We start from the raw sequence: 26,099 nt of genomic DNA, 5'->3' as shown, positions 1-26,099 counted from the left end.
AGTTTCATATTCGTATATCTTAAAGTTTAATAAATATATGCATTCGAAATATGTATATTCTTTTGGAAATACCCTGTATATAGTAACATACTAGTATACACTGATGATATTGAATTAATGGAAAATTCTAATGAACTATAAAAATCAGTCCGCAACTTAATTCTAAACGATTAAAAAAAGGCGAAGCACCACGAAGGAATTATCCGAATGGGAGAGAAATAGGTTGACGTCATGTCGATGTGCAGGCAAACAGATGAGTACAGTTTGATACAAATTGGATAATTTATTCACGGACATTCAAGGAAAAAAGCTTCACAAATTCAGCAAGTCAATAACGCGTTGGTCCACCTCTGGCCCTTATGCAAGCAGTCATTCCACTTGGCATTGATTGATATAGTTGTTGGATGTCCTCGTGAAGGAAATCGTGCCAACTCCTGTCCAATTGCCTGTCACTCCGAGATGACTGATGGGCTCTGTCCGTAACACTCCAAACGTTCTCAATTGAGGAGAGATCTGGCAACCTTGCTGGCCAAACAGGACTTCGCAAGTATGAAGACAAGCAGTAGAAACTTTCGCCGTCTGAGGGCAAGCATTACCCTACTGAAATGTGCGTCCAGGATGGCATGGCTCAGCATGAAGGGCAACAAAACGGGGTATAAAATATCGTCGACGTACGGCTGTGCTGTAAGGGTACAGCGGATGACAAATGGTTCAAATGGCTCTGAGCACTATGGGACTTAACATCTGAGGTCATCAGTCCCCTAGACTTAGAACTATTTAAACCTAACTAACCTAAGGACATCACACACATCCATGCCCGAGGCAGGATTCGAACCTGCGACCGTATCAGCAGCGCGGTTCCGGACTGTAGCGCCTAGAACCGCTCGGCCACTGCGGCCGGCTGGATAGATGACCTCAGCAGCTTGGCCCCATAAATTCTTACCACAAATTTCCATATTTCCAATATTTCAGCAAGATAATGCCCGCTCGCGCGCCGCGAGAATTTCTGCTGGTTATCTTCGTGTTTGCCAAACCCTGCCTTGGCTAGCAAGGTCGCCGGATCTCACCGCAAATGAAAATATTTGGTGTATCTTAGGGTTTTGACTACCTAATCCCCCAATCGGACAGAGTTTGGCTGCATATAGCTCAGGAGGACAACCATCAACTGCATCAATCAGTGTCAAGCTGAACAACTGCTTGCATTAGGGCCAGAGCCGTTCCAACGCGTCGTTGACTTACGCAATTCGTGAAGCTTTTTCTCTTGAATAAATCATCCAATTTTTCTGAATTTGTAATCATTTGTTTTTCCTTACATGTACGTCACACCTGCCGATTTGCGTCCTATTGGGGCAATTCCTTTGGAGTGCGTAGATTTTTCTATTACTTGTTTTCTGCCTTGGAGTGTATCCGGTACAAAATAAAATTGAAGATCAGACTTTGGAACAAGTTCGCCTTTTAATACCTATGCAGCTATATCATTTTTAACGGAGATAAGGATGGAAGAGCAGTTGAACGGAATGGACAGTGTCTCGAAAGGAGGATATAAGATGAACATCAACAAAAGCAAAACGAGGATAATGGAATGTAGTCGAATAAAGTCGGGTGATGCTGAGGGAATTAGATTAGGAAATGAGGCACTTAAAGTAGTAAAGAAGTTTTGCTATTTGGGGAGCAAAGAACTGATGATGGAAACAAACTGATTAAGGAAACAAAAGAAAAATTCGGAGTAGGTATTAAAGTCCTTGGAGAAGAAATAAAAACTTTGAGGTTCGCCGATGACATTGTAATTCTGTCAGAGACAGCAAAGAACTTGGAAGAGCAGTTGAGCGGAATGGACAGTGTCTTGAAAGGAGGATATAAGATGAACATCAACAAAAGCAAAACGAGGATAATGGAATGTAGTCAAATTAAGTCGGGTGATGCTGAGGGAATTAGATTAGGAAATGAGACACTTAAAGTAGTAAAGGAGTTTTGCTATTTGGGGAGCAAAATAACTGATGATGGTCGAAGTAGGGAGGATGTAAAATGTAGACTGGCAATGGCAAGGAAAGCGTTTCTGAAGAAGAGAAATTTGTTAACATCGAGTATAGATTTAAGTGTCAGGAAGTCGTTTCTGAAAGTATATGTATGGAAGTGGAACGTGGACGATAAATAGTTTGGACAAGAAGAGAATAGACGCTTTCAAAATGTGGTGCTACAGAAGAATGCTGAAGATTAGATGGGTAGATCACATAACTAATGAGGAGGTATTGAATAGAATTGGGGAGAAGAGGAGTTTGTGGCACAACTTGACAAGAGGAAGGGACCGGTTGGTAGGACATGTTCTGAGGCATCAAGGGATCACAAATTTAGCATTGGAGGGTAGCGTGGAGGGTAAAAATCATAGAGGGAGACCAAGAGATGAATGCACTAAGCAGATTCAGAAGGATGTGGATTGCAGTAAGTACTGGGAGATGAAGAAGCTTGCACAGGATAGGGTAGCATGGAGAGCTGCATCAAACCAGTCTCAGGACTGAAGACCACATCAACAACAAGGATGTAGACACTAAATTACGTTAAACAATACACGTAGACACGCAAAACTGGAATTCTGTAAGGTGATGGCTCTACCTTTTCTACTGTGTTGCAGTCAGACATAGGCTATGAAGAGAAAAGATTGTAGCCTTGTTCATACAGCTGAAATGAAGCTTTTACGAGCAGTCGAAGTTTGCACTAAGTTAGACAGCATGCTTAATAAAAGCATTAGACAAAAACCGAATGTTTTTGCAGTTTAAAACAAAACAGAACATAAATAAAACTGGAAGGAACGTCTGGAGCGAATGGAAGAATGCGTGGCGTGTTCAAGCTCCAACCAATGTTCTGCTCTGCTGATTTAGAGGCCTGTTGTAGCCTGGTATGTCTTTGGTGTTCTTTACATCTTATTTCAACAGTTCTGGTGCTTTGACTGATGTAAGACATACAACATTCACGTGGTATAAGTAGATACCAAGTTTCCTTAACCCCAGATAATCTTTTACCGTTCCAAGGAGCGCCCTGATCTGCCCACCTAACAGGATCAGGGCGCTGCTTGCCTAACCCCGATTCTTTTAGGAATCGAGATCTCATGTATAAAATCGCTTGTTATACAGTACAGTCAATGTTTTTGGCGTCGTACCTTCTGATCAATGTGTCGTGCAATGACAGGTACTTTCAGTGATATATACACAGGGTGTCCCAGCTATCTTGTCCACCCAAAATATCTCTGGAACAATAACAGCTATTAGAAAACCACTTTCACCGGTATCAATGTGTAACAAAACAACGGTAAAACTTTTAGTCCACTTGCTCGTTTCCTTAAAACCATCAACATGAATTTTACTATTACGAGTGGATGATTAACTGTCACTTGCACTAAATGTACAGTAAAGTAAAGTTTTAACGTTGAACGGCATTACCTTTTTAGTAACGGATTAATGATAAGCGAAGTTAACTTTGTGACTAACGTTGCGGTACACAGATATGTTACAGAACCGCATCACCCCTAGCCTATGGGATAAATACCTGCTGGAATGTACGACGTTAATGCAGGATGGCAGCAGACCGTATTATTCGTTTCGGACCTCTTGATAAGTATGGAAGTGTGATTACACATGTCAATCACATCGCGATTACGGGCAGCATGGGGTTCACGCCTGAGCCTCAGGACGTGCGCTAGCAACGCATGTCGGGTGTTTCAAGCGTCAACTTCGCGTCTTAATATCTCGGGATTTAATGGGAATATTGCGATGCAATCAACGCCATTGTGTATGTGCTTTGTCATGCTATGGATTGCTGAAGAAAAAATATAGGAGGTCCATTTAAAAAACATAAGTTTGTGTTAAAAAACACATATTCTTTCGTTTTAGAATGTTTCCAAATATGTACATTCATGGGCCCCAGCCCTACATTGATACCGGTGAAAGTCGTTTTCCAATAGCTGTTATTGTTCCAGAGATATTTTGGGTGGACAAGATAACTGCCACACCCTGTATATATATAGATACTACCTGCAAAATGTGTTGCGAACAGAGTTAGAGGAGGAGAAATAATAAATTAAAACGACGTGCCTGATGCTGCAGGTTTACTAATTGAACCCTTTTCTACCCGAGCTACTGCTCCGTCGATGGAACGTTAAACGTTAATATTCCTTTGTTACATTATAACCTTTCTTCTTTTTTTCTACATTTCGCAATAATTTACTAATGGTGTGACTATCCTGTTAACACCTGTATCAACAGTGACCACTTAAGCCGGCCGCGGTGGTCTAGCGGTTATAGGCGCTCAGTCCGGAGCCGCGCGACTGCTACGGTCGCAGGTTCGAATCCTGCCTCGGGCATGGATGTGTGTGATGTCCTTAGGTTAGTTAGGTTTAAGTAGTTCTAAGTTCTAGGGGACTGATGACCATAGATGTTAAGTCCCATAGTGCTCAGAGCCATTTGAACCATTTTTAGTGACCACTTACAAAGAGTTCCCGATATTACCTGCCCTGACCTCATGAATATTAGTCGTTTTATGAAATGCTATATTCCCATCTGACCTTATCTAGTCACTGATAACGGTGTTCTAACAGATGGAAGCTAATTTTACTTCTCAAAGTAATAGATGTTTTCAAGCATCCTGCAGTTAGGGGAAATGGCATACAATTTGCTTGCGTCAACATAAACAATAAACTTATATTTCGTTTTTATTTAAAAAGGTTTTCTCGCCATATATATCCAACTTTTACAAGTACGTCTATGCTCCACAGATCACTTTACATTGTGTGTCAGTGGGTACGCTCGAAAACAACATTTTATTAACATATGTTAGGCTGGCTACCAAACAGCTTTCGAGAAATCGAGGAGTTAATGATTTCAGTTCGTTGAAGCTACGCTTGAGGAGAGGCATTCTTGCTTACTGGGGCATTGTCCAACTGTTGTAAGAACTGCTTTCAGATCAGTTAACTTTCGCACTTGCAATATTTTGTAGTCTTTGACAAGAGAATGAAAGCTGTCACATAGTTTATGTATTGTCAGCTTATGCACAATAAATTTTAATTGTAAATCAGGACGAAATGCACAGATATTTGACAACGCGTGTTTTATCCCTTCTTAGGGAATGTGAAGCAAAAGCAACCAAAAGCGTTCAGTGATTGTTACTGATAACTTCCTGCCTCCATGGCCCCCTCCCTCCGTCCCGCCCTTCTCTCTCTCTCTCTGTCTTCCTTTCTCCTACTGTTTCTCGAAGGCTCACTTATTATTTCATTCCTGTCGTGCTATAAAAGAAAAATCCTGCGGATGAAACTCAACACTCATCTTGTATCCCACCCAGTATGAGCGATTAAGTAACTTCCAAAGAAGGTCGTGTGTCCATATCTCCCATTGTGAACCTGTCTCATAATATATCTTGGTTGCTTCTTTCATCTTCTCATACACTAAACAGGAAAACATATTCAACGAAAAAAAAAACAGGAAAAACTATGGTCTGCAGTGGGAATCAAAGAGGTATCATGATTGTTTGTAGGAACATTGCGAAGGCCCCCTTTCTCAGCTATACCTGCAACGGATCGAAATCAGTAATTCTTCGATTACCCGAAACTACAGAGTGGGCAAAATTAATGTGGCCCAGAAAATACGAGGGCTATTCGGAATGGACATCTATCGTAGCTTTGTACCAAATTTCCAATACACTCGTGATAGAAGGCAGCCTGCTGCACATTCCCGCAATTTTCTACACTGAACTGCACTGCAGTTCATTATCTATAACCAGAATGTTCTGTATACAATTACGATAACAGCTGCTGGCTATGACTGGTAATGTACAATTTTTAGTAAAAATTAAGCCTACAAATGATTCTATCCACTGAAGGTTGTGCTGGCACATCTGATTACTGGGTGGACTCGACAGGGTGAAAAGTATTTAAACCGACAAACTCTGGGAGGTTGTAGGGGACATCAAAACAAATATTTTTCCCTAACGTCATTTTTTCCTATGAGGAGTATTTAAACCTGTAGAGGAAGATTTATCTGGCGGCAAATTAATGAAACCAACAAAAACTTTCCCATTTTTTATGACCAAGGGGCAACACATTAACACAACCCAATTTCAATTACAGTACCTTTTCAAAAATGCCTCCATTGACACGTAAACAAAGGTTACACCGTCGGATCATATTCTGTCTGACACGGGCAAAAACCCCAGGAGTATCCTGAATTATTCCTGCTGCTGCTACTACCAGGGTAACCAGATCCTCTGATGCAACAGGAGTTGCCTAAACAAGGTTGCGCATCTCTCCCGACACAAAAAAGTCCACGGAGGACATATCTGGGGATCGAGCAGGCCATGATACAGGATTACCTCTGCCAATCCACATTTCTGTGAACCGTCGGTCCAGGAATCGACGCACACGACGACTGAAGTGTGCCGGAGCCCCATCATGTCGGAACAACACGTGTTGTCTTATAGGGAGCGGGACGTCTTTCAGCAACTTCCTAAAATTGCAGCGTTCTTGCCGTGCGAAGGCGTCCCTGTCCAGATAATCTGCTAAATGACCCAGTCTCACGCAGACGTTGGTACACAGCAGCAAAGGTCATATGATGCCGGATACGGCGATTAGGATATTGTTGTTGATAAACCCGTTGTGCAGCTCGTCCGTTGTGGTGTGCTACGTAGTACGCACCAACCATATCAGTGTACTCACTCCAGGTGTATCGATCCATTAGTAAACAGAGACAATGCACTACTACACTGGCGGACAGCAGTTGCCTACAACTGAAGAGCGTAATACGGCCTCTAACAACTGAAGATCGTAATACGGCCTCTAAAGACTGAATATGACCTTCACTTGTTTAAATAATCCTCATAGGAAAAAATGACATTAGGGAAAAATATTTGTTTTGATGTCCTCTACAACCTTCCAGAGTTTGTCGGTTTAAATACTTTTCACCCTGTAGATGCGCCACCGAGAGCGTATATGAATGTCGTATAAAACTGAAGACGGGCAGCAATGAAAAACTAAGTCCTGTTTCTGATTACTGTGGCTAAATCTCAGTCTCTTGTAGATATTATACGTAATGTTCACGGATATCCACCTACGTATTATTGAGAAAGTTTAGTTTTCAGTGATTCGGCAATGTAGGAACCAAGTGTCCTACCTGATACTCTGTGTGACACTGGAGTTTGGACATTCAGTGGTGACTCCTGACTAAGGTGGTGGTGGTATTGCAGAGATGTGTCCTGTGGCTGTTGTGCCTGCTGGCGTGCTGGGCGAGGCGCGGCAGCTGCGGGCCCCCACCACGACCGCCACCACTTGCCGTGGAGGACCTGAGCGCTGAGGACGAGCAGCAAGAGGCGCAGGCCCAGGAGCAGGTGGCCATCCTCAAGCAGATCAACCGCGTCAACGACGACGGCTCCTACACCTTCGGCTACGAGGCCGCCGACGGCTCCTTCAAGATTGAAACCAGGGATGTGCAGGTCAGTCGCCCACGTTGCATTGCATTGTTTCCTGAGTCGTCAGTCTTCTGTTCTGATGTGGCCAGCCGCGATGTTCTCTCCCATGCCAATCTGTTCATCTCAGGATGCAACTTACACCAACGTCCTCAACTGTCTTTCTCTATAATTTTTGCCGTTTATGGCTCCCGTTGCTGCACTCAGTAACATTGAAAATAGGGCAGCAAGAAGAGAGCATCTGGCCGAAATGAAGTTTATTAGACATCCCAAAATCAAGACATATAAACAAATGCAGTGAGTACAACAAGTAGACAGATACGGTGGAACATCGATAACGCTTTGGACCTCCTTTTGCTGCAATGCACGTCGCAACACGATCCGGCTTCGAGTTGAAGAGACGTCTGGTGTTGTCCTAGTCACAAATCTTGAACAGCCACCTCCAAATAATGTGCAGCGTGACACAGCGGCATCTGGCGTTTCAGGACAGCGTAATAGTTTCGCTGCTTTTTACGATTTACATAAACGATCTGGTTGATGCTATTGACAGCGGCCTGAGACTGTTTGCCGATGATGCTGTAGTCTACAAGGAAGTAGCATCACACGAAAGTCGTGAACAAATCAATGAGGATTTGCAGAAAATAAATGCGTGGTGTAATGACTGGGCCGGCCGGTGCTGCCGAGCGGTTCTAGGCGCCCTAGTCTGGAACCGCGCGATCGCTACGGTCGCAGGTTCGAATCCTGCCTCGGGCATGGATGGATGTGATGTCCTTAGGTTAGTTAGGTTTTAGTAGTTCTAAGTTCTAGGGGACTAATGACCTCAGAAGTTAAGTCCCATAGTGCTCAGTGCCATTTTTTATCTATCAGTAAGTGTAACCTACTGCGTATAACAAGGCGAAAATCCACATTAATATACGAGAGCAAAATAAATGCCCAGTCTTTGGAAGCGGTAACGTCGGTCAAGTATCTAGGTGTGACTATTCGAAATGATCTCAAATGGAATGATCAGATTACACAAGTAACGGGTAAGGCGAACTCTAGATTGCGGTTTATTGGTAGAATTCTGAAGCGATGCAGTCCTTCAACAAGGAAATAGCTTACAATACTTTAGTTCGTCCAGTCTTGGAGTACTGTTCGTCTGTATGGGACCCTTGCCAGTTGTGTCTGATTCAAGAGATTGAGAAGGTCCAAAGAAGAGCGGCAAGATTCGTGACTGGTACATTTAGCCATCACGAAAGCGTTACAAATCTCATAGAAAGTTTGAAATGGGACACACTTGCAGATAGACTGCGCACTAAACAGAAGAGACTGCTCACTAAATTCCAAAATCCGATCTTCACCGAGGTTGTAGAGCATGTATTATTACCACCAACTTTCAAATCGCGCAATGATCACCATTCAAAGCTAAGGGAAATAAGAGCTCGTACTGAGGCGTTCAGACAGTCGTCAGTCGTTTTTCCCTCACGCGATCCGCGAGTGGAATACAGGGGGGGGGGGGGGGGATATGATTTTGGCGCGAATTGTGCCCTCTGCCACACACCGCTTGGTGGCTACCGGAGTATACATGTAGATGTAGATACATACGGGACAAGTCTGGGGAGCAGGCCAGCCACGGAGGATTCGGAACACGATGAAGGAAGTTTTGAGCATCTTGAACTGTATTCGGACGAGCATTATCTTGCTGGAAAAATGCCCCTGGAAGATTGTGTACGAAGGGCCCTAAGTGGAGTTGAAGACTTTCATCAACATAACGTTGCGTTGATCGTTAATGTTCCACGTACCACAATTAGAGAGAACCGGCTACTGAAGGCTATGATCTCCACCCCCGCCCCCCCACCTGCCCCCTCCACAGACCATTACGCCGGCTGTGCGGGCGGTGTGACGTGCAACGGCGTGGATGAAACTGTATCGTTAACCGGACTGCCTCCACATCCGTATGAGGCTATCATTCGCCCCCAACGAATTGGGATTCATCACTAAACTCCACGTGTCGCCAGTCTGTGGCAGTCTACGTCGTTCTGGCTTGGCACCAATGCAGACGAAGTTGACGATGTCTCTTTGTTAACGGCAGTACACAAGGACGCCTGGATTGCAAATTCGCTTCCACAACACGTCTCGAAATGGTTTGTGGAACAACTGGCACCGGTACATTTAGTCACTGTAGGATCTCTGATCTCTTGCCGCACGATCCTTTGATCCTCTCGCCTCGTCGTCTTCCTGGTCGCTCCAGACCCCGTACGTTACACGTGAGTGACATTTCGTGTCCATTGCTCCCAACATCGTCTGACAAAACACTGAACGATCGACCTGGCGAGCCGCTCGGCGTGTCGACGAGCCTTCAGTTTTCATGACGGTGATTAGGCACCTCCCAAACTGTCTTTTTTGTGAGAAGTGTCGTCTAAAACATCTACCTGGCATTTTGAACCTACTAGAGTCCTCCTCGAGAACGTATGTGGTGACTCGTCCACTGTGCGCCGTTTAAAGACCCTATCCCGCCCAATTGCAGCGCCACTGGAGGTTCAATGGGAAGGCGCATTGGCACCAAACTTGGATCATTTGCATATCGGATCTCACTGTACTTATTTGCACAAAGTTTCACCTTTGTATCTTTCTTCCCTCTGGGTGTGCTATTTTCAATGTTCCTGCGACTATTATAGAAAGTTTATTTTATTTTATTAATTTATTTTATTGGTATTTGGCCATCGTCATCGCCATCATTTAGCTACAATATTGCAGGTCAGCAACTGGAAGCAGTTAATTCCATAAATTATCTGGGAGTAGGCATTAGGAGTGATTTAAAATGGAATTATATAAAGTTGATCGTCGGTAAAGCAGATGCCAGACTGAGATTCATTGGAAGAATCCTAAGGCAATGCAATCCGAAAACAAAGGAAGTAGGTTACAGTACACTCCCACTGCTTGAATACTGCTCACCGGTGTGGGATCCGTACCAGATAGGGTTGATAGAAGAGATAGAGAAGATCCAACGGAGAGCAGCGCGCTTCGTTACTGGATCATTTAGTAATCGCGAAAGTGTTATGGAGATGATAGATAAATTCCAGTGGAAGACTCTGCAGGAGAGACGCTCAGTAGCTCGGTACGGGTTTTTGTTGAGGTTTCGAGAACATACCTTCACCGAGGAATCAAGCAGTATATTGCTTCCTCCTACGTATATCTAGCGATGAGACCATGAGGATAAAATCAGAGAGATTAGAGCCCACACAGAGGCATACTGACCATCTTTCTTTCCAAGAACAATACGAGACTAGAATAGAAGGGAGAACCGATAGAGGTACTCAAGGTACCCTCCGCCACACACCGTCGGGTGGCTTTGTGGAGTATGGATGTAGATGTAGATGTAGATCGCGATACAGTCATCCATTATACTTACAAAACATCCTTGTTAATGGTTATTCTACTATACAATTTGTGGATGGCTATTTACAGCAAAATCAGGGTATGAATATGTGATTGATAAATGCCGCCACTACAAACTGCTCATGAAGGAAAATGTAACATCATACAAATATCCACACATCATCTATGCTGTGTTTCTAGTTAGTTAGGTCACATATATATAACTGGTTGAACATCACATTTAATACTAAAGCGCACTCTTTCCGAGTGACAAAAACACTACAGCCGACGTCGGAAGAGGAATCTTCACATGAACCAATGCGCTGATAAAGGATTTCTGTTGTGTCTTGTGTATGGTACACAAGAATAGTAGATGATTCACGTCTCCTTCTTCATTCCGTAAATCACACAATGGAGATTCCTTCAGTCCTGTTAGGAACAGGTGGGTTAGTAATTTGCCACGATTTAAGCGCATGCACGTAATTGTTCTTATGAATCGTCTGCTCCTTTTCCAATCAGTAAACCAAGGGGACGAAGCTATTCTAGGTTGCAGCTGGCCACATTGTATTCCTTTTGACATCTTGGTCGAATCCGATTGCATCTGTCAGTCGTTTCTCGCTTTTTCATGGACTAAGCTCAGCATTTCTTGATAAGGAAGTCTCTCATTTACGATTTCATGCAAGTTCATCTCTGATTCGATGAGATTTCTACTGTTTTATTATGAAACGTGCTTTGTGCCACGGAATCAAAAATAAATTTGTGACTACTCCTGCTTGCTTTTTAATAATGCCTATAATAATAACCCACACATATTTGTTCCATTTTGGATTTATAAGGCTCTTGAGCACACTTACGGAACTGGTTAGTACCACCAAACTGCTTCGTGTGGGAGATTGCCGTATTTTGCTGCGTTCCTAACTGAGACGGCCCCCTTGTAATGGTCTGTTGACTCCTTTGGTAGAGAATACAGGCCTTGATAATTTTTTGTAGTGTTGTGTAATGCACATCCTACTTTATTGCCGTCGATGGAATTCGATCCATTCGTATAAATCTTTGACAAATCAGGAAAACGGTGTTGAGCAAAATGTCGATTTCAGTCAAAAAATTTGGAAATCTTTTGTATTGTACGATATTATCAAAGGTTAGAATATGTTCTCATTGCTAGCCGAATGAGGCTAGGAATTCTGGTAAAATATCGTATTTCTGTATTTTATTTTCATACAAGGCCAACCATTGAAGAGATTTCATAATCAGTGGCTAACATCTTCATGGAAGTTATTACTTGATGCCACAACTCATATACATGATAATGGTTAATTAATGAACCCATTATACTTAGGGTGGCTTTATTCATGTATCAATTTCAGATACAAAATTTAAGTAGTGAGTAGTATGGTACATGAAAACTCAGGAAAATAACGAACACTGCCTTTTGTTTTAATCGCACTAGACCTTCTTACATCACTTTTTCAAGTGTTTCATTTGATATCAGTTGAGTTTCATTCCTTACAGCTGTTCGCAGATCCTCTAAGTTGTTTTATTGACACGTACTTTAGACTTTAAACAATCTCATAAAAAATCCTGTTGCTGAGAAGACTGGGGAACAAAGAGGCCATTCAGTGTCACCAGATGACGGAATCAGATGACTGGGAAATGTCTGTTGCAACAATTTCCTTGTTGACTTGCGTGACTTGCTGAACAGTCTTGCTGAAAGAACATGTTTCCAAAATTGGAGTTTCGACACTGTAAATAAGAAACAGAAAACATCCCATTGCATATCTCTGTAACGATGCGTATTGACAGTTACAGTAACACAATTTTCGATTTCAAAAAATTTGAGACTATTGCCTACGATATTGCTCTATTTAAAAGGCGTTCACGAAAATCAATGTGATTTTTCGCGTACATGTTGTCAGATTCCGTTTATTCGCGTAAGCCGATGAATGGAAGTGTGCTTCATCTCTCATTGTGAGCCCTTTACCAAAGTTCCGATTGGCTACATTGAATCTAGTCATAGTGTTGCAAAGCGCCAAACGACTTTCGAAATCAGCTAGTTTCAACTAGTGACATACCTGAACTTTGTAACAAAACACGTTCAGATTTTGCCTCAGGATATTGCTCACAGTTTTCCTACTGACACCAGTTTTGTCGTGACAGCCCTCTGGCAGATTTCTTTTGGCTGTTTGTGACTGCAGCTCTCACCCTTTCAACGGTTTCTTCATAGTGTACAGCTTTGTGTATTCACACGCTCAGCATCAGTTACACTGCCACTGGTTCTATGAGATACACTGTATTCGTGAATTACATGCCACACCCACCTAACCTAGTACGAAACCTTCTTCGAGCAGGGATAATTAATTGCTAGCAAAATAAAATTTGCTGATGCGTATTTCCCCTTTCCGCGCTACACATATTAATATTTACGTTCACCTGAATAATACACAAAAAGAAACAAACTAGTACCACTGAATTTTCTATGTAGAGGTATTCATTCGGTTCCCTAATGCTCTACATTTTTCCACTGTTTTATACAAATTCATTTTCTCGTCAATTATATTCATTTTTGTGACATTACTCAACTTAAAAATGTTCAAATGTGTGTGAATTCCTAAGGGACCAAACTACTGTGGTCATCGGTCCCTAGACTTACACACTTCTTAAACTAACTTATACTTAGAACAACACACGCACCCGTGTCCGAGTGAGGAATCGAATCTCCGGCGGGAGGGGCCGAGCTACTCCACTTAATTTACATATCAAACGCTTAGATTCTCTTCTTTTCCGGCTTTCCCACCGGCCATTATTTTCGTCCATACAACGACGTGACCCAGACGCACATTCTCAGGAATCTAGGTCTACTGCATCGTTTCCAGTTTTGCTGTTAAATTTGTCTCTGATCTAGTTTCTGCTACTCTTCATTACTTTTATGTTTCTTTGGATTACTCCAAATCCATACTCTGTGCTTGGTAGACTTTTCATTCCATTCAGAATTTGCTGCAATTCTTCCTCACTCTCACAGATGATGGCAAGTTGTCAGTGAGTCATTATATAGCCATACTTTTGCTCTTCAAATTTAACTCCATTTCCGAATCTCCCTTCTATTTCCTTCAATATTTCTGCGAAATGCAGTTTCAACAGTAAGCGGAAGAGAAAGACAGCACCCTACCTTAGGCCCTTTTTAATCAGAACCCTTTATCTTGATCTTACACTGTCATTGTACCTTCTTGGTTCTCGTACGTAAGAACATTAATAGTCGTTCCATAGAGCATATACCTACATTTCTAATATGGGCTTAACTCTTCAGATCAGAAGATTCATAAAAATCCTCTAATCTCTCCGCCTTTCCTCCTCCCCTTCACAGTCGATATGTATCTGAGATGATTTGTAAACAGCACCATTCCTTTGCGGTGGCTCATGAGAGACCCAGAGACAGCAGCATCCAAGTGCATAAGGCTGGAAACGTTTTTACTGCTATTTGACGTTTTTATTCTTGACATCTGAAGATTAAACTGTAAGCCACCACATTCGGTAAAACATCAGGGATGCAGGAACTAAGGGGAGTAATAAATGGGTGGGGATTGATGTTACTTCTTAAGTAAATGTATTCAATTTATTTACAGGCTCAAAAATGGTTCTGAGCAGTATGGGACTTAACATCTGAGGTCATTAGTTCCCTAGAACTACTTAAACCTAACTAACCTAAGAACATCACACACATCCATGCCCGCGGCAGGATTCGAACCTGCGATCGTAGCGGTCGCGCGGTTCCAGACTGAAGCGCCTAGAACCGCTCGGCCACACCGGCCGGCTATTAAGAGGTATAAACAATGCAATCACATACAAAATGAACAACAACCAAAGAAATCAGCGCTCAGATTTTAAAAATGTTGTTAACAAATCTAAACAATCCAGAGTGCATGGAAAATAAGCAAGACCAAATAACTCAGTGCTCAGAGCAACAAAATATGACTTGCGAGTTAATACAGATGAAGCATTTTAAATTAACTTGCCCCAATAGAGTCAATAATGAGAGCCTCTGAGTTCGTTCAGCTACACAGGATGGCATAAACTGCAGTGCACAAATAACAGTAGATAGTGGAAGAATAAGAGACACTGAGAATCGTATCTCACCCCAAAATCAAATTCCAGAAATACTCAGACAAAACCGACACCCTACTTAATATTAAGAGACGAAACAAGAAAGACAAAAGTCTCAATGGAACCAACGATCTATACATTCTTCAGCATACAAAACATAATAGCGGTAAAGCAATGAAATCCAACAGAAATGACAATTTAATGTTCACTAGGCTCACTTCGTTCAACTAGTACCCTTTCAGTTGAATACTCAGTTAGGCCAGTCCTGCCACATTCGTCTGCACTACAGCCAGCACTGCAGGCCGCTGTGGCCGAGTGCTTCTAGGCGCTTCAGTCCGGAACCGCGCTGCTGCTGCGGTCGCAGGTTCGAATCGTGCCTCGGGCATGGATGTGTGTGATGTCCTTAGGTTAGTTAGGCTTAAGTAGTTCTAATTCTAGGGGACTGATGGCCTCAGATGTTAAGTCCCATAGTGCTTAGAGCCATTTGCACCATTTTGAACAGCCAGCAGCTAACAGGGCAAACGCACACTCCGCTAACCGCTGAGCTAAAAAAAAAAACACGCAACAGCAACCAGCCCTTCATTCCCGACTGTGCTGCACCCCTTGGATTCGTGAATCCTGGCACCATCCGCTACTCCAGCCGGAACGCTGCCCACTGGTGACAGAAAACGTCTATCAGTCTCAGTCGTCCATCTGCCAGGGTACCTCGCTGTTGTGCCAAACACTTTCTGATTCGTCTCTTCGGCAGGTGGTTCTCATACTCGGACTGCTAGTAGTTTCCGTTCACTGGCCGATCCCCATTTGCGTCACCTGACTGCGTCTGCCTGTCTCGGCTGACAACAGTGACCAACCCCTGGGCCATCCGTGCCAATGAAACCAACTTCGGCCAACGAGCCAAGCACGGTTCCCTGTGCCGAACTGAAGCCTTGTCCGCCGCTGCCCATGGTAGCACGGTGCCGGCTCAAGCTGATTGTGCTGTTACAGTGACCGTAGTTGAGTGCCATCAGCTCTGCCTTCGCGCGGCTCCTCTTCGCGTGTGGCGCTGTTCTCAGCAACCAGAAGATATCCATGCTCCCACGAGTTCTTGGACAACATGAGGCCTGCTGGTGTGAACTGCGGGCTGGGGCTGGCATTCAAATGTAGTACCACAGCTACTGAGAAATTGGACGTTATAAGGTGCCAGGTTACAAAAGACGTAGCACTTTTTTCGAATAAAGACAAAAATATTGCATAAAAATTCCTTCAATCAGTTGTTAGAAATTTCTTTTGGCATGTGAAATTAGCAAGCTCAGATAAACCAATAAGTACTTGATATTTGAATTTTAAGTAGCAATTATAGATGGTGGGATAGTGTAAACTCACTCAGATGGTTCCCCCACTATGTAAAATCAACAAAGTGCAGTATGACTTCAATTCCTACTGCAAAAGGCCAAAACATCTGAACGAACACATGTTCCCAAAAACATACATCAGGCATCGAAAAACATTTGGTGAACTATACGGTAAATAATTGTACAGGCAGAAACTAGGACAGGCAAGGAACAACTAAAAACAATATAAAGTATTCACCAGAGAAACATTATTTGACCGATCATAAATAAGATACAACCACGAACGCCGGCACGGTAGCTCATCGTGTTCGGTCAGAGCGCTAACTGAGTGAAAGGATCTACGATGAACATGAACGGGCGTCAGGTAACGTCCACCCCGGCCAAATGCAACGAACAATGACGAAAAAAAGGGGATTGTCTTTGACTAGTAATCAGAACGTTCTGAGTTAAGGGTTCGAAGCCAGACACTGCTTAAATAAAATAAAAAAAATCAGCAGTGACAGCCGAAGACTTCCGACATAACAATTCACGCTCGTTCTATCAACGGCCCTCTTAAAGAGTATGGAGGAGTGGACAGAGGTTTACGGCACTCTCTGCCCTTGGGGTGGGAAATTGCCCCTAAAGAGTGGAAGAATCAGCAATGATCAACAACATGAGGATGCAGAAGGCAATAGCAACCATTGTGTTGAAGATATTCAGTGTGTCCTCACATGTGGCCTTTAATTGGAAAAGTGCCATGATGCTCTCTACAGTGGCAAAAGATTCCGGATTTGTTCCCTATTCGAATCTCCGACCACTAGAAAAAGATGGAATGACCTACGGCGGGAGTTGGAGCTTGGAATGTCGGACGTTTGAACGTAGTAGGAATGCTATAAAATCTGAAAAGGAAAGTGCAAAGGCGCAATATAGAACAGTCGTGATAAATGAAGTGAATCGAAATAAAGATACATATTTCTGAACAGACTATTATAGAGTAATATCAACAGCAGCAGAAAGTGGTGTAAACGGAGTGGGAGTTGTTATGAATAGGAAACTAGAGCAGAGAGTGAGCTATTTTTTTATGGGACCATACTGCTTAGGTCATCGGTCCCTAAGCTTACACACTACTTACTGTAACTTAAGCTAACTTAGGCTATGGACAACACACCCACCCATGCCCGAGGGAGGATTCGATCTTCCGACGGGGGGAGCCGTGCGGACCGTGATAAGACGCAGTGAGCAACTATTAACAGTTGAGTGATAGGGTTGTTCTCATCAGATTCGACAACAAACCACATCCAACAACGATAGTTCAGGTGTACATTCCAACGTCACAAGCAGAAGATGAAGAGACAGAGAAATTCAGTATGTAAAGGGAGATGAAAATCTAATAATCATGGGGGATGGGAATGTGCTTGTGGGGAAAGGAAGACAAGAAAGCGTTACGAGATAATATGGTGTAAGCAGTACGAATGAGAGAGGAGAAAGAATAATTCTGTTCTGCAATAAATTACAGATGGTAATAGCGAATACTCTGTTCAAGAATCACATGAGTAGGAGGTATACTTCGAAAAGACGCGGAGATACGGGAAGATTCCAGCTGGATCGCATCGTGGTCAAACCGAGATTCTGAAAACAGGTTTTGAGATTGTAAGGCCTATCCAGGAGATAGATATAGACTCAGATCAGAGTTTTCTAACGAAAAGTAGACCGAAGATTAGAGAATCGTCCGAAAGAATCAGTGTGGGAGGAAGTAGGATACTGAAGTACTGAGAAATGACGATACGCCTTTGAAGTTCGTTAATGATGTGGATACTTACTGCGAAAAGGAATACCAGAGTAGGCAGTTAACTTGACGAGGAATGGACATCTCTAAAAAAGGTAAACACAGATGTTGGACAGAAACACGTAGGCAATGGGAAGGTAAACGCGAAGAAACGACCGTTAAGGAAAAAAGTAATACTTCAATTGATCGACGAAAGATGGAAGCACTAGAATTTCGCGCAGGCAAGGGCAAGTGTTTGCAGGAAAGAAGAAAAAGAAATCAAAAAAGAAATAAATGTCGGGAGAAATGACTCAGCAAACACAAAAGTAAAAACTACCTTTGGCGAAATTAAAGGCAAAGGTGGTGTTATGGCACTACTAAAACAGAATTTGCTAAATTATCTCTAAGTAAAGATAGGCGCATTATTACTGACTAATATCTTGGGAAACCCATGGTGAGATATTGTTTTATCAGAATGATGTATCATCATAGTCATAATCATCGCTCTGCTTGGGACAAGCTAGGTAAACCAGGTGAGCCGGCAGCAGTGGCCGAGCGGTTCTAGGCGCTACAGTCTGGAACCGCGCGACCGCTACGGTCGCAAGTTCGAATCCTGCCTCGGGCATGGATGAGTGTGATGTCCTTAGGTTAGTTAGGTTTAAGTAGTTCTAAGTTCTACGGGACTGATGACCTCAGCAGTTAAGTCCCATAGTGGTCAGAGCCATTTGAATCAAACCAAGTGAAAGCACCCTTCAAAAGGAAAATATACTTATTGCTACTCTTAGTAGGTGGAAACAAACCTAAAAAATCCAGAAATAATTTGTACATCGGCCTCTCTTCCCGACTAGAGAGCACCAAATCACGGTGACAACTGGGACTGGGCTTGGCCGATTGACAATCCTGATATTCCTTGGCCAATTCTTAACATGTGAAATAAGAGATGGCCACGTAATATGCTCTTCAGTTTTCATAATGGTTTTAAAATTACCCGAACTATTCTTACACAAGGAATGATGAAGATATTTAAATACAGCCTGGAATAACTCTCTGGGGAGACACATCTTTAACTTCCTGTTGTAGCTGGTGCAATAAATGAGGAACTTCTGTTAAAATGATACGCAGCTACTCACTTCCCACTAAGAAGCTGATCCTAAATACTCTTGGGCGCCTGATCCCGCTGCTATTACTCTTCCGGATCCCGAAGGCATCGATTAGTGTAGCTGCGCTACAATAGTGACTACCATCTGATTGCATGATCTTAGTAGACTCCCTATCCCCGCTAAACATATGGCTCAGGACATCAGCCAGCTGGTTCTCAGAACCTTTCATGTACTTTACAACACAATGGAAATCTGAAATTCTAACTGCCAGTATGCTCTCATTCCAATTTTAGGAGGCCTAGCCAATACCCAGTGTAGCGTCTGATTTTCAGTTTCTAATACTAAATGTCTATGTACCAAATAGAACTTATTTCTCCAGGCCAAATGAAAGTGTCCTCAGAGTATTTAACCTCCGCTGCCTGCCGGCCGGTGTGGCCGTGCGGTTCTAGGCGCTCCAGTCAGGAACCGCGTGACCGCTACGGTCGCAGGTTCGAATCCTGCCTCGGGCATGGATGTGTGTGATGTCCTTAGGTTAGTTAGGTTTAAGTATTTCTAAGTTCTAGGGGACTGATGACCTCCGCAGTTAAGTCTCATAGTGCTCAGAGCCATTTGGACCATTTTTTTAGGGTAGCCTAAAGGTGTCAGCTCCTGTACCATCTACCGGTAAAATGTGGCGCTATACATTTGATTAATTAACCTCAACAGTGGCAATTATACGTCCGCCCCGATAGCCGAGTGGACAGCGGGATGGAATGCCGCGTAAAGGGGCCCGGGTTCGATTCCCGGCTGGTTCGGGGATTTTTCTCCGCTCAGAAACTGGGTGTTGTGTTGTCCTCATCCTCGTCGCCGTGTTGTGTTGTGTTCCTCACCGTCTCATCCACCGGGGTGGCGACAGGAGTGGCATCCGGCCACCCCTATAATTAACATTGCCAAATCAGCCCATAATAATGCAGACCCTGCGAAATTGCGGGATGAAGGCACAAGAAAAAGAGAGAAAGAAAGAACAGTGGAACTTATACGACGGGTAGTTATGGTCTGATCTTCATCTACCACTTCCAAGATGTTCTCAGCACCCTTTCCATCCAGCTGAGGTTGACCTCACTGTGGCGCACCGCAAATGCCATATTCAGTTAAACCCTTGTTTACAATTGTGAGTCTAATGGCTTGGTATTCTTCTGTTTGGAAACTTTTCCATACACCGTTGTCTTACTTCTCGTTCATTCCCTTCTGCTGCGCCGTGAAGGAGGTGCACACCCGCGTGTTTGCCATCCGATTTCTACATCTACATCTACATTTATACTCCGCAAGCCACCCAACGGTGTGTGGCGGAGGGCACTTTACGTGCCACTGTCATTACCTCCCTATCCTGTTCCAGTCTCGTATGGTTCGCGGGAAGAACGACTGTCTGAAAGCCTCTGTACGCGCTCTAATCTCTCTAATTTTACATTCGTGATCTCCTCGAGAGGTATAAGTAGGGGGAAGCAATATATTCGATACCTCATCCAGAAACGCACCCTCTCCAAACCTGGCGAGCAAGCTACACCGCGATGCAGAGCGCCTCTCTTGCAGAGTCCGCCACTTGAGTTTGTTAAACATCTCCGTAACGCTATCACGGTTACCAAATAACCCTGTGACGAAACGCGCCGCTCTTCTTTGAATCTTCTCTATCTCCTCCGTCAACCCGATCTGGTACGGATCCCACACTGATGAGCAATACTCAAGTATAGGTCGAACGAGTGTTTTATAAGCCACCTCCTTTGTTGATGGACTACATTTTCTAAGGACTCTCCCAATGAATCTCAACCTGGTACCCGCCTTACCAACAATTAATTTTATATGATCATTCCACTTCAAATCGTTCCGCACGCATACTCCCAGATATTTTACAGAAGTAACTGCTACCAGTGTTTGTTCCGCTATCATATAATCATATAATAAAGGATCCTTCTTTCTATGTATTCGCAATACATTACATTTGTCTATGTTAAGGGTCAGTTGCCACTCCCTGCACCAAGTGCCTATCCGCTGCAGATCTTCCTGCATTTCGCTACAATTTTCTAATGCTGCAACTTCTCTGTATACTACAGCATCATCCGCGAAAAGCCGCATGGAACTTCCGACACTATCTACTAGGTCATTTATATATATTGTGAAAAGCAATGGTCCCATAACACTCCCCTGTGGCACACCAGAGGTTACTTTAATGTCTGTAGACGTCTCTCCGTTGATAACAACATGCTGTGTTCTGTTTGCGAAAAACTCTTAAATCCAGCCACACAGCTGGTCTGATATTCCGTAGGCTCTTACTTTGTTTATCAGGCGACAGTGCGGAACTGTATCGAACGCCTTCCGGAAGTCAAGAAAAATAGCATCTACCTGGGAGCCTGTATCTAATATTTTCTGGGTCTCATGAACAAATAAAGCGAGTTGGGTCTCACACGATCGCTGTTTCCGGAATCCATGTTGATTCCTACATAGTAGATTCTGAGTTTCGAAAAACGACATGATATTCGAGCAAAAAACATGTTCTAAAATTCTACAACAGATCGACGTCAGAGATATAGGTCTATAGTTTTGCGCATCTGCTCGACGACCCTTCTTGAAGACTGGAACTACCTGTGCTCTTTTCCAATCATTTGGAACCTTCCGTTCCTCTAGAGACTTGCGGTACACGGCTGTTAGAAGGGGGGCAAGTTCTTTCGCGTACTCTGTGTAGAATCGAATTGGTATCCCGTCAGGTCCAGTGGACTTTCCTCTGTTGAGTGATTCCAGTTGCTTTTCTATTCCTTGGACACTTATTTCGATGTCAGCCATTTTTTCGTTTGTGCGAGGATTTAGAGAAGGAACTTCAGTGCGGTCTTCCTCTGTGAAACAGCTTTGGAAAAAGGTGTTTAGTATTTCAGCTTTACGCTTGTCATCCTCTGTTTCAATGCCATCATCATCCCGGAGTGTCTGGATACGCTATCGTACCGTATACAATGGCTACAGTCTATGTACCACCAACAGAATGAATGTATATAGCACGACTGGTGCCGCTGGACTATAGCAGCACCATAGAGTACAAAGGATCAGACCGAAGTCAAATAAAAGAAGGCATTTCGTGCCAGAACCAACCGAGCAGTGTAGAGGGGTGTACAAAACAACATCAGTCGATATGCAGGCAAACACGACACGCCAAAAGTCTGTACTAGCCCGTGATGTAATGTCTACCACTCCGTCTTCAGGCCACGAGTGGCCTACCTCGACCATCCGACCGCCGTGTCATCCTCAATGGAGGATGCGGATAGGAGGGACGTGGGGTCAGCACACCGCTCTCCCGGTCGTTATGATGGTATGCTTGACCGAAGCCGCTACTATTCGGTCGAGCAGCACCTCAATTGGCATCACGAGGCTGAGTGCACCCCGAAAAATGGCAACAGCGCATGGCGGCCCGGATGGTCACCCATCCAAGTGCCGACCACGCCCGACAGCGCTTAACTTCGGTGATCTCACGGGAACCGGTGCATTCACTGCGGCAAGGCCGTTGCCGTAATGTCTACCACAAATGACATAATGACGATGCGGATGATCTGTCTTGTAATAGGACTGCTGAGACACCCAAATTGGAGACCAGTAGGTGCCCCCTCCCACAAATAATAAAAAAGTTCTGTGTACATTTTCCTTGTGAGTACTATCTGACAGCAAATTTTCAATGCAATCAGTATCTGTTCAGATATTCCGCACTCACGGGCCTTGTTTACTATGTCACGGTGCGGAACGTATCGTTCTATAAATCAACATGGCGTCAACATGAGTTCCACCTCAGTTGCCTTCTGATCTCTTGAACTTTAAGAAAAAGCTTGTTTTGACAAAAAAGCTTCTTTTAGACACCATGTCCATTCCTACATACTAGCTGCTCTGTCTTCAGAAAGGTCGTCATACGAGGCCACTACTTATGTTGGACTACTGTACAAGGAAGTGCAATTCTCAAAAAATGGTTCAAATGGCTCTGAGCACTATGGGACTCAACTGCTGAGGTCATTAGTCCCCTAGAACTTAGAACTAGTTAAACCTAACTAACCTAAGGACATCACACACATCCAAGCCCGAGGCAGGATTCGAACCTGCGACCGTAGCGGTCTCTCGGGTCCAGACTGCAGCACCAGAACCGCGCGGCCACTTCGGCCGGCTGCAATTCTCAGGTGAGACATCCGCGTGATAATGCTGGTTTCGTTGCAGGGCAACGTGAAGGGCATGTTCGGCTTCATCGACGAGAGCGGCACTCTCAAACGCGTCTCGTACTCCGCGAGCAACGGCACGGGCTTCCAGACGAACGACCGCGCCTCCGCCTCCGCCGCCGCCCACGCAGCCTCGGCTGGGCAGCAGCCGCCGCTGACGCAGGCTGCGCACCCGCTGACGTCACGCGTCGTCAGGCCGTCGCTGCGACAGTTCGGTCTGCGCAACGCCCTGGAGCCCACGCCGGCGCCGCGACCGGGGGTCATACAGGTACGGCGACCCAGCAGGTGCCACTTCACCTACAGGGCGATTAGAGACAAGTGCCCGATATTCTTGCAATAGAGAGTACTGGTCAAAACTAGAAAAAGAAGTCCACAATATTAAGTTATGCAATTTATGTTGCTGTAGATTACATTAGTAAAAGAAATACAACAACCAGGCTCTTTTTCAAATAGCTTTATTTTTGTCAAGACTTGTTTCGACCTTTCCCCGTCTACAATTGGTGTAATACAGTACATACAGCGTGTTTCTAAAGTAGTAGTAGTATGTTATTCTGCCTTACGGCAGGTCTTGTCATGGGTTAAGCCTCTTCCATTTTTGTCTGTCCATATCTAGTCTTTTCATTTCAGAATATTTGTTTCCTTTTATATTGTCCAGCATTTGATATCTTCTTTTTCCTCTTCCCCTTTTTCTCTCCACCATTCCTTCTATTCCTTCCTTCAATAAACAGTCCCTCCTCAAACAATGTCCAATCCAATTCCGTTTTTTCTTTCTGATGACTTTCAGCGTGTTTCTTTCTTCTCCAACTCTTCTTAATACTTCTTCATTCCTTACTCGGTCTTCCCATTTCACTTTTTCCATTCTTCTCCGTATCCACATCTCTAGTGCCTCCAATCTTCTCTCATCTTCCTTCCTCAATGTCCAGGTCTACACACCATATAGTTCAACGTTCCAGATGTAACATTTGGCACGTCTTTGTTTAGGGGTCCACAAAGTAATTTCTGTTTCCTCTTGAATCCTTCTTTTGCCATTGCAATTCTTTACCTAACTTCTGTTGAGCAATACATATCATCCATTATTAAACTTGTCAAGTAACTGAAGTTATTCACTTGCTCTATTTCCTCTCCCCCTATTTTCATATGGTAGTTTCTCCCCGCCGGCCGGAGTGGCCGGGCGGTTCTAGGCGCTACAGTCTGGAACCGCGCCACCTTAATGGTCGCAGGTTCGAATCCTGCCTCGGGCATGGATGTGTGTGATGTCCTTAGGTTAGTTAGGTTTAAGTAGTTCTAAGTTCTAGGGGACTGATGACCTCAGAAGTTAAGTACCATAGTGCTCAGAGCCATTTGAACCATTTTTATTTTCTCCTCTTTCCTCCAATTACCATGCTTTTCGTTTTCTTCTTGTTAATCTTCATTCCACACTCTTCTAAGTTTGTGTTTAGGTCCTCTAACATTTGTTCCATCTCTCTTGCACTCTCTGCCATCACAACAATGGCGTCTGCAAATCTTATACACTCCACTCTCCGACCCCCTAGACAAGCTGCTCCCCTTCCATCAAAACTTTCACTATTAATTTCCTCCAGATATATATTGAACAGTGTTGGTGATAACAACAGCCTTGTCTTACACCTCTTCCCAGTTATATTTCTTCACTCATCACACCTCCTATTCTTACTCCTGCTCTCTGGTTCAAATACTCTACTACTCCAGGCAACTCCATGTTTCCTTAGGATTTCCATCAGTTTGTCCCATCTGACACAGTCAAAAGCCTTTTCAAAATAAATGAACACAACATACACCTTCCTTTTCTTCTCCATGTACCTCTCCCCTATCACTCTCAGTAGCCCAATGGCATCTCTAGTTCCCACGCCTCTAAAATAAATGTAAAAAATGAGAGGGCTGGTAAAGTGAGTCACAACACACAAGTTTCACTTAGCAACCCATATCCATTTCCCTTAGCGTTCGGCGTTAGGCGTCATTTAACAGCGTCGCTCACCGCTAGGAAGTTAGGCATACAACCCGCCATCCGAGTCGATATGGTAGCAGGTATTCCGGGTGGGACCGTACCACACAGTTTCTTCCAGCATTTGCTCGGACACGAAATAGATGCGTTTGGCAGTGAAAATACTGGTTTCATATGATGTCGCAAAGAGTACGGCACCTGTGAATGCTGCAGTTTGTGGTCCGCCCTGTGTCAGTGTGTCAATAAATGGGGACACTCTTGTATTTAGTACTGTGCCGAGCAGACGGTAAATGGAGCGCTTTTCTTGGGAAGAAAGGGCAGAAAATGCACAGTGCTTACGGGGCTGCAGATGGAAATGCTCTCGCTGCTCAATGATTCTACGTTCAGCGGTTTCCAAATCGTCGAGTGTCAGATCCATGCACGTTCTCTGCCATCCACAGGCCCCAAGGCACTTGAGGTGAGTTGTTCGCTGACAACGTATCGTAATAGCGCATTTGCATTTAAGGACTACAGCGAAACCAGATGATTTTGTTTTGTGATACAGGTGCGGAGGCTGGATGGATGCTATCGTCAACGCATAGTTCTTACACCAGAATTTGAAGAGAAGGCGTTAGCCCTGCTGTAAAATACACCCTCAAGAAGATCGCAAAGTGTTCCTCGGGAAATGGGTGTAAGCGATTCTGCGGTCTTGCATGTGTGGAATGAAAGTGACTTGCACCCTTGCCGCCTTTACAAAGTTCAAGCCCTTAATCCGGAATATTTGCCACGTCACATTGACTTCTGCCAGTAGTTTTTGCAGAAGTGTGCGACTCACCCTGAATTCTCACACCTTATACTTTTTATTGATGA

At 43.9% G+C, this 26,099-nt stretch overlaps 1 protein-coding gene and 1 pseudogene across 1 annotated transcript in view; one reads left to right on the top strand and one right to left on the bottom strand.

Annotated features, from left to right (window-relative positions):
* LOC126144409 (uncharacterized) overlaps positions 1-26,099 on the top strand; it is a 122,687-nt gene that overhangs the window by 18,961 nt on the left and 77,627 nt on the right. Inside the window, exons 2-3 of the mRNA XM_049915489.1 lie at positions 7,225-7,470; positions 23,292-23,558. Coding sequence (XP_049771446.1) covers positions 7,225-7,470; positions 23,292-23,558 — 513 coding nt within the window. The remainder of the gene's footprint in view (positions 1-7,224; positions 7,471-23,291; positions 23,559-26,099) is intronic.
* Positions 22,484-22,601, bottom strand: LOC126164148 (5S ribosomal RNA; annotated as a pseudogene).

This window comes from Schistocerca cancellata, chromosome 2 (genome assembly GCF_023864275.1).
Source record: "Schistocerca cancellata isolate TAMUIC-IGC-003103 chromosome 2, iqSchCanc2.1, whole genome shotgun sequence".
NCBI classification, from domain to species: Eukaryota; Metazoa; Arthropoda; class Insecta; order Orthoptera; family Acrididae; genus Schistocerca; species Schistocerca cancellata.
The sequence above is the reverse complement of the archived record's forward strand: the minus strand, read 5'-3'. Positions and strand labels throughout refer to the sequence as shown.